The sequence below is a fragment of the Olea europaea genome, unplaced genomic scaffold (genome assembly GCF_002742605.1).
Source record: "Olea europaea var. sylvestris unplaced genomic scaffold, O_europaea_v1 scaffold3581, whole genome shotgun sequence".
NCBI classification, from domain to species: Eukaryota; Viridiplantae; Streptophyta; class Magnoliopsida; order Lamiales; family Oleaceae; genus Olea; species Olea europaea.
In genome coordinates, this window is record NW_019255004.1 from 17,707 (window position 1) to 27,254 (window position 9,548).

A 9,548-nucleotide genomic window follows, 5' to 3' on the forward strand; every position below is an offset into this window, starting at 1 on the left:
AAAATAATTTGACATAAATAAATAAGTATTAAAGAATAGTAATCAATGATCATTGATAGAACACAATGATTGGTTGTTCTCCAATCCACCCTTTACTATTAATGCTTAACAAAAGTTCATTTATTCACATCTTTATTTCAATCATCCGAAGATATTATTTGACATAATTAACTTATAAAATATCTGAATAATTCTCTTATGCTCTTCCTTCTTCATTTCTATCCTTTCTTCATGTGCGTTTTTTCCTTAATTATGGTGATTTATTTAGGAGTTAATTAATTTAGTTTAATGCAGTAATCCCAATCCCTTTGCAAATGTGGAAAATGTAAACTAATTCCATGTAAGTTTGAAAAATAAAAATAAAAAAAAATCACCAAAACTATAAGAATTTGATTTCCATGGAATTGACCAAAAATATGTTTTAACTGTTTGCATGTTGGAATTCAAACTCTAATTCGACTTTCGTATTAAACAGCTAAAGTAGAAAACGAATTCCTCGATTGTATCATTTTCCATGGAATTTGATGCTATCAAACAGACCCTAATATAAAATCAACTTTTAATTTCTTTGGTAGCAGCTATCCCCATAAAATAAACTACTCTTTTCATCCCATAAAGATAAAATCTTGTTCAATTAAACACAAATTAAGAAAATGTAATTAATATAGTTGGAAAATTGCACAAAATTTTCTCCATCAATTAGGTAAATTTGAATGTATCGATCAATTTTACACTTGAAGCTATATTCTCACTGTCTACTCGATATCTTTCATAGCATCCTGCATCATAAGCGATACCAGATTTAACACGACGAACTAAGAAAAAGAAAAGAAAATATCTGCAAGACTAGGTCACGCTACCTTAGCTAGGCGTGTCACATAAGTTGCGGCCACAGCAGTTACGAGTAGTCCGATTCCGAGGGTCAATAACTGATTATTTCCTCCGAGTAACCTGATATCGGATTCTTCTTGCTGGAGAGACACAACAATAAGAAGAAAGAATATAAAAGCTCGTGGTTAGCTGAATATAGAAAAGGGAACTACGTTTCCTGCCTAACAAATATCATCCTATAGAACTAGAACTACCACCCCTTTCATTATACAAGCAGACGACAAAAATTGAGAACTTTAGGATCAACTTTATCCAAATTTTGCCGAGGAAGCAATCCCAATTTTCACCTTGAAATGGTCAAAATAAGTGGAATTTCATACTTTCGTGGAGGATTAGATCCAGTAAGTGGGGGTCTAATGATCCGATTCCACGATATTAGCTTATTTGACCTAACTTTATGTTAAGTCGATTAAGTTTTTCTTCATTAATTACTTGCAGAACCAACAAATTTGGTTCAATAAGTTGATCTGTATTCAACTGCTTTCACTTTTCAGCAATTGAGTCAGATCCAAGAACAATTACACGCTATAAAATGTGGAAAGGATTTATAATTATCTGCATGAAAAGTACCTGATGTCACAGAAATTTGCTAGTCTACTGTCCATTTCCTTGGGATATCTGGATCAAACTTCTGAAAATTTGTACTTCGTGTTCACTTAATTGCTTATAATTTTTCATTTCCTTCATTCTACTCAATATCTTGAAGGTTTCTACACCTGCCCCTTAACTATAAATTCGAGTCTCCAGTTCAATTGCTATAAAAAAAATCACCCAAACTATAAGAATTCGATTTCCATGAAATTGGCCAAAAACATGTTTTAACTGTTTGCATATTGGAATTCAAACTCTAATTCGACTTTCGTATCAAACAGCCAAAATAGAAAACGAATTCCTCGACTATGTCATTTTCCATGGAATTAGGTGCTATCAAACAGACCCTAATATAAAATCAACTTTTAATTTAATTGGTAGCTGCCATCCCCAGAAAATAAACTACTCTTTCCATCCCATAAAGATAAAATCTTGTTCAATTAAACACAAATTAAGAAAATGTAATTAATATAGTTGGAAAATTACACAAAATTTTCTCCATCAATTAAGTAAATTTGAATGTATCGATCAATTTTACACTTGAAGCTATATTCTCACTGTCTACTCGATATCTTTCATAGCATCCTGCATCATAAGCGATACCAGATTTAACACGACGAACTAAGAAAAAGAAAAGAAAATATCTGCAAGACTAGGTCACGCTACCTTAGCTAGGCGTGTCACATAAGTTGCGGCCACAGCAGTTACGAGTAGTCCGATTCCGAGGGTCAATAACTGATTATTTCCTCCGAGTAACCTGATATCGGATTCTTCTTGCTGGAGAGACACAACAATAAGAAGAAAGAATATAAAAGCTCGTGGTTAGCTGAATATAGAAAAGGGAACTACGTTTCCTGCCTAACAAATATCATCCTATAGAACTAGAACTACCACCCCTTTCATTATACAAGCAGACGACAAAAATTGAGAACTTTAGGATCAACTTTATCCAAATTTTGCCGAGGAAGCAATCCCAATTTTCACCTTGAAATGGTCAAAATAAGTGGAATTTCATACTTTCGTGGAGGATTAGATCCAGTAAGTGGGGGTCTAATGATCCGATTCCACGATATTAGCTTATTTGACCTAACTTTATGTTAAGTCGATTAAGTTTTTCTTCATTAATTACTTGCAGAACCAACAAATTTGGTTCAATAAGTTGATCTGTATTCAACTGCTTTCACTTTTCAGCAATTGAGTCAGATCCAAGAACAATTACACGCTATAAAATGTGGAAAGGATTTATAATTATCTGCATGAAAAGTACCTGATGTCACAGAAATTTGCTAGTCTACTGTCCATTTCCTTGGGATATCTGGATCAAACTTCTGAAAATTTGTACTTCGTGTTCACTTAATTGCTTATAATTTTTCATTTCCTTCATTCTACTCAATATCTTGAAGGTTTCTACACCTGCCCCTTAACTATAAATTCGAGTCTCCAGTTCAATTGCTATCATGAGCTTCAAGCAATTCAATGCAACGTACCATCATCCATATGAAATTTAAAGACATCCATTCACAGTTTCTTATATGCCAAACGAGCATTTATAGGTACCGTGCTTGTATTCAAGAAAAGAATGGAAGTCATTGGAAGTCTTTCTATATGCCATGCATTACATCCAAGTACTCACCAAAGAATCCAACATAATCACACTTGGAGCATTAACCTTTTTTGTTCCAAACATGTCTGAGTATATTATTCTTTTCTTACTCCTTAGTTAAAAAAGGTTACTTATTTTAAAAGCAAGACACGGGTTACTTTCAAATAAGCGACTTATTTACAGCTTTGATAATAAAATACTGTCTTTGTTATTTTTATTTATTTATTTTTAATTTTTTAAATAGACCCATCATTGATTTCAAATAGATATATAGATCATAGAAAAGAACAAAGAAATCCCTTTTTTTTTTTCATGAGATGGACAAAAAAACTGATGTAAGGTTTAAAAATTTATTTACTTGTAAGCAAATTTTTATGCTAAAGACAAACATGTAATTAAACTAGTCTGATGCAGTTGCTTTCCACTTTGGTATGACCAAAGGCCAATCTCATTGTAGATCACCAGCACGACAGAACCAGAAGCAACAAACAAGAAAAATGTTTATGTCAACTTGCCCTCAATTATAAAAGTCAAACTGAAGAAAAATTCCTCAAAAAGAAAGGGTAATTAATCCCGACTGGCTATGGTAGAAAATCCTTGAGCGAGGAGTATAATCCCAGCTTAAGCTGGCAACGGAAACTTGGTTCTTATCTAATAAGTAATGACTGAAGCTTTTTATCAAGCTGCAAATCAATACTTACTATCATCCTGAATATATACAGTACTGAAACTTAAAATATTAAAGATTAAGTACAAGAAACTTTTACCGTAAATTCGTCGTTAAATAGCTACCATCCTCCACAAGAAGAAAGCCTTGTGCTGATGGGTCTTGGGAGAATGTTAAAATTACCCCGGCAGGATATTTCAAATTATAAAGTTAATTTCTATGGTCTCAACATTATAAAGTCAGTGGTAAGCTTTATTCTATGCTACAATAACATCTAAGAATTCCTGTTTTGCAAAATTAGTTTAAAAATGAAAAACATGGTGCTGATAGTGCATAATGTCTCTTCTCTTCATGTTTTTGAGAGAGTTTTCCTCAGTCTAACATTCCCAAACTCCCCATTCAAGTCCAAAATAAAAAGAAGAGAAAATGAACAAAAAACTTCAAAATATATGCACACACTGGCATATACAGGCTATCGGAAACAAACAACACTGTCTTTTGCTGAAAGAAATCATGCTTGCCTTTCTTAAACAAAATATAATTGTGAATTTTTATATTGGACAACACGAGATCCACCACATGTTATCTGTGAAGAATTTGTAACACCACGTTTCTCAAATTTTTGGATAACTAAATCCTTTATCAAGTGGGAAAAGTAGAAAATAAAATTAGAGACAATAAAAAAGTCAAAGGAGAGACAAACAGCCATTTAGTGAGAACTCACAATAATTGCTCTGCCAAATGCACCAGCACTCACATATGCCCAACTTCCCGGAAGCATACCTAACCAACTGCAATACAAAGTGGATATAATCTCTATTAGGACAAAGTTTTGCCAGTGATACCAGGATAGAAAATATCTTGGTTAAATGTACCAACCAAAATTTCACCCAGCATATTCACGTAGAGAATCCTAAAGCTTCAAAGTAATGAGTAGATTTTTTTGTATCAGTTTGAGTGACAATTTAGTTCAAGTCTATTGTGCTTTCTATATAGACACATTTTGATCCAAATGAAAAGGAAGAATCTCCTCAAATAATCATATACTCAAGAAAGCAATAATAGAAAATGACCCTGACCTTCCCAACACATATGGTACGAATTTGACAGATGTAAGCCCATATAAATAATTTCCAAGAGAAAATGGAAGTAACGGACTCAAACGGAGAAGAGTAACAACTCTGAAACCATTTTCCCCAATAGCTTTGTCTATTGCAAGGAATTTCTTGTTACCCTCAACCAGCTTAAGAATACGCTCACGAGCAAAATATCTAGCAATTAGAAATGCAACACTGGCTGCCACCTGAAAGGGAGAAGGACACACAGATTCAAGGATCCAGGGATATATGTTACCCTTCCTTAAAACTTGCAAATCGTAGACTTACAGTCCCACTGATAGACACAAGGATAGTTCCAGTAACTGAGCCAAACAGAAGACCAGCTGACATGGTCAATGGGATGGCTGGAATTGCAAGTATCTAAAGCAAACAATAATTTTGCATTAGCACAGGATGGATATTGTGCTCTAACAAAGTAAGAATGAGAAATGAGAAAAATGAAAAATAGAAACTCAGGTTCTGGATTATGTTTGGCTATGCCTAAGGATAGAGAAGTTTCTTTTAATCGACATTTTGTCTCCAAACATGTTTGGATAACTTACTTTTAAATGGAAATAAGCCTTACATTACCCACAAAATAAGTAACTTTTTACTTGAGTGAACTTTTTAAGCTTAACCAAACAAGCCCTTAGTATCTAACTATTATATTATGACAAGTAAAAGATTGATAAAACCATTCATAATTTCCTATTTCACGCATATTAATAATGTTCTCTGATCTAATATCAGTTATTGTAATTTCAAATTAAACACCGGTGATCCCAAAAATTTAAAAATATATCATCACTCTTAACTAGAAAGTTCTCAGTTTTCGAGAATCGCATGAAGTGGAGTTGAGGAGATAACAAAAATGTATAGAGCGATAAAATGATCTCAAGAAAGAAACTTTGCTCCTTACTTCTAATCCAGCATAGACTGCTACAAAAAGAGCATATCCAGCGGGCCCGTAACCTGAAAATAATCAAATACCTGTCAAATATAGCCACCGTTACAGTATTGAAGTATTCTATCGAAATCATATTACATGTAAAGATAGAGCAAACCTCTATCCTCATACGAAGTGTAAATCTTGAAATGGAAGATGATCCTTTAACAACTGGGGATAAATAAACAAATAATTGAAGCGCATATATGCTATATGGCATTTTTTAGCAGATGGATGCATAATTGCAATGATATAATGGGCCACAGCACAAGTTTGTAATATTTATAACAGATACATCTCAATCCGTTAATGGATCATTCACCATGAAACACATAAGAAGCAATTGGAATCAGAATGTGGACGTGAATGTTTATTATTTTTACTGACGGATAAGCAGCATATGGAGACCCATAGGTAACAACAGTTCAAAATTATTAACAAGAAAGTAAACTGAAATTACCTGAAAGGAATATGTTAAGATCTTGGCTAGAAGGATAAAGGAGAAAAAGGAAATTGGGGAAGAATTTCTACTCATCTTTCCATATGGAAGAATCGTTGTGTGTATAAGTAAATGTACATAGAAATGGAATATAAAGCATGATGTAGGAGTGCATAAAATGTGATGTGGTTAGAGCTGTGTAGTATTTACATATTTGATGTAGAAAGATATATAATATAATAAGAAAAATGTGTAAGTGGGATGTATTATAGGTCTTTAACCAATCATTTTTTTATTTTTTTTTATTTTATAACAAAATATTTTCTAAAAAAGAAATTCCTAATGGATACCTAGGCACTCGGAGACGAGAAAGGGCGTAGTAATCGACGAAATGTTTCGGGGAGTTAAAAATAAGCATAGACTTCCATATGCTACAAAAATATTTCTTTCTGACACTCCCTTGTATTCATAGAATTAAGCTGTTTCTACAGGGGTGTTTTTGATAGATGCTTTCTTAGAAGCTGAGGTGCATGATTTGAATAAACAAAATTTAAATCAAGGGCTTGAAGCGCATGCCACCTCATCATCTATCAAAGAATCTGTCAATGAAACTGTACAAGTAGCATGGTTGATATTCATAACCTCTGCAATATTTTCGCTCACATCATATCATAATACTTAAAATATCGTAACTGTTTGTTATCCAAGTGTGATCTCTTATCAAACAATCTCGGACTCATCAACATATTTGGTTGCAAACTTACTCCTAAGTTCCTTCGTTAGCTGAAGATAATTCTCATAATTACTTTTCATATTAACAGAACTTACTTTTCTATAAGTAAATCTTAACTAACTTTCAGAAAAGGTAATTTTAAGCACAGCCAAACAAGCTCCATAATTCAAACCATGATATTGAATCTAGAAAAATATACTATTTTGGACCTGAATTGCGAGAAATAGAAAAAATTGGCAACGGATTTCCCACAATAATTTGCTAAAGTTAACAAATTTGAAATGGTTGTCTGGAATTTACCTTCAATGAACACTGAAAACTGGGTCAAGAAAGCACTGATTTGATCCTTATAAATGTAACCCAAAGAACCAAATCCTCCAACCGCACCCACAAGCAAAAGACCAGCTAAGATGGTTCCTTTAACTGCAGTATCGCTCCCTTCATCACCACCACCGCCGGTTTCACCATCCGTCCCTTCATCATTTCCCCCTTTTGGGTTGAAATTCAATAGCGTCCTCAGGCTCTGGGGTGCATTACTGGGAGTCTTCTGTTTCTTGGTTTCTCTTAATGAAGATAGTGGTTTGAAGAAGTGGAATTTCTTGGGCTTGAAATTAAAGAGTGAGAATTGGAAATTTGGTAGGGAGGAGGCGGCGGCGGATAGGCTGATGCAGAGTGGAGTTTGTGGTGGTGTTCTAGTCAGAGGAATGGTGGGCATTTTTTATTTTCTTTTTCATTTTGCCTTTTCTTCCTGGTTATTTATTTGTTGTGTTTTTTGAGGTTGTTCGTTGCCATTTAGGTTGCAGAATCTACTGTTGTAGGTTCTGATTCTGGAAACTATTTTGCATTTCATTTTTTGTTTTTTCACATGAAATTGTGCGTTTGATATTGCAGCACGTATTCCCTTTCTTTCTAATTCTCTCTATTTCACATCTTTTAACTCTTCTATAGACTTCATTAATATCCGAGCTCATTAGTTTACCCCCATCTATCTGAATAATGGGTCTCAACTCAGGAGGAAGAACTAGTAATAAACACAAAACCATCCATTCTGGTTCTATATTTGTTCGAATAAAATGCTTAGCCAATTCCATGCGTCTAACTAAAAAATCCTTTTTTCTTCCAACCTTTCGATCTTCCCATTCATTTCCTGTGGATCCTTCTTCCCCTAATTCTTTCCATTCTACAACGAATTATCTAGAATAATTCGTAAATATAGATCGGCTAATTGTTCTCGGATAACACCTGCACCAGTAGAAATTTCTCGATTGTGAAATGTATCGAAACCTTGGGTAGTAAAAAACAGCAGGATGCTGTATTTCCAAGATTGAATTTCATATTCGAATAAACCTTGTAATCGTAAGAAAGTGGGTTTTTTAGCTATGGGCCTAGCAAAAGAAAAATTGGGATAGGATCCTATAGGATCTCCCCCCTTCAAAATCGGACGTGAAAGTTTCCTTTCATCCGGCTCAAGTAGGTACACCAAATAAAGAAAGGAGTTCTCGCTTGCAAATTCTAGAAAACCCCAAACCAAAAAGATCTACTCCTTACTCAAGTTCCCAGTGAAGACCAAGCAAGATTTCATTGATTCCGCCTTCTTTTTATTTAGATTTTCTTAATTCGTTATTCAATTACGACATAAATGAAATGTGAAATTCTTGAGTAGTCTACTTCCCTTCGAATGATGAATCCCTTAATTCTTAATTTAAGAATTAAAGTGAAAGTAAAGGAGTACCTTGGAATTCATAAGGGATTTACTTGTCTATGTATTGTTACATTCGATCTTTTAGGTCCCGACTTCACCTCGACGGTTATGCTACGATGCCCTTAAAGCCTATACGCGATGGATAGACTCCTGTAACCATGACATATTTGCGCTTACTTGAACATAATTTCTTTCCAAAAGAAAGGTTAATTAAGGCATAATATTGAGAATGCTCATTGAATGAGTAATTCAATAAGAGAGCTCGGATCGAATCGGTAAATCAATACCGATTCGATCCGAGCTCTTGGAATTGGAATAAGTTCGACAGCGAATCACGAAATCTTGGTGATCTTCTCTATCTAATGAATGGGGAGTCTGCTTGAAAATCGTCCGCCTTGCATCACCCCCGAGTATATGCTTCAACAGGAATCACACAAGGGTAGATTAGAAACCTCTGGTAAAATGCCCACCCGTAACCCAGCAGATTACATAGTCCAGGGATTGGCGACTTACCCATTCAGTGACTTTGGCACTGGACGTTCCCAAAATGGGTACTATCGGGTCGGGTGAATTCAATAATAGACGCCTGTTGGCATTCCAGCCTTCCTTCTCCTTTCAGGGCCTATCCGAAAGAGAATCCAGTACTTCTTGGTCGTGAATATCTGAACTGGTTGTTCGCTGTTCAAGAATTCTTGTTTGGGCAGTTCATACCATCCATACATAGTGTTTTGATTAAGTTCATAACCCTAGCCCATTCCTATTTTTGTCGGAATAGATCTACTAATTATTTGATTCCAGTTAGTAAGAGGGATCTTGAACTAAGAAATAGACCCTAGAAGCTAAAAAAGGGTATCCTGAGCAATTGCAATAATCGGGTTC

General features: G+C 34.6%; 1 protein-coding gene across 1 annotated transcript; it reads right to left on the reverse strand.

The window, feature by feature from the left end:
• Positions 1-1,875: 1,875 nt before the first annotated feature.
• Positions 1,876-7,790, reverse strand: LOC111386512 (TVP38/TMEM64 family membrane protein slr0305-like). Its single transcript, XM_023010979.1, has 7 exons — positions 7,268-7,790; positions 5,769-5,821; positions 5,138-5,230; positions 4,832-5,055; positions 4,477-4,543; positions 2,149-2,259; positions 1,876-2,067 (listed from the first exon to the last, which is right to left on the reverse strand). The coding sequence occupies exons 1-7, from the start codon at positions 7,680-7,682 to the stop codon at positions 2,044-2,046; spliced, it is 987 nt and encodes a 328-aa protein (XP_022866747.1). The 5' UTR covers positions 7,683-7,790; the 3' UTR covers positions 1,876-2,043.
• Positions 7,791-9,548: the final 1,758 nt, after the last annotated feature.

Bases quoted from the DNA above. Each gene is read 5' to 3' on its own strand.
- LOC111386512 (XM_023010979.1), bottom strand. From the start codon at position 7,682: ATGCCCACCATTCCTCTGACTAGAACACCACCACAAACTCCACTCTGC. The intron at 5,056-5,137 runs GTAAGTCTACGA...TCTCCCTTTCAG, and splicing joins TTGTGTCTATCAGTGGGACT to GTGGCAGCCAGTGTTGCATT. The intron at 2,260-4,476 runs GTGAGTTCTCAC...GTGTCTCTCCAG, and splicing joins CATTTGGCAGAGCAATTATT to CAAGAAGAATCCGATATCAG.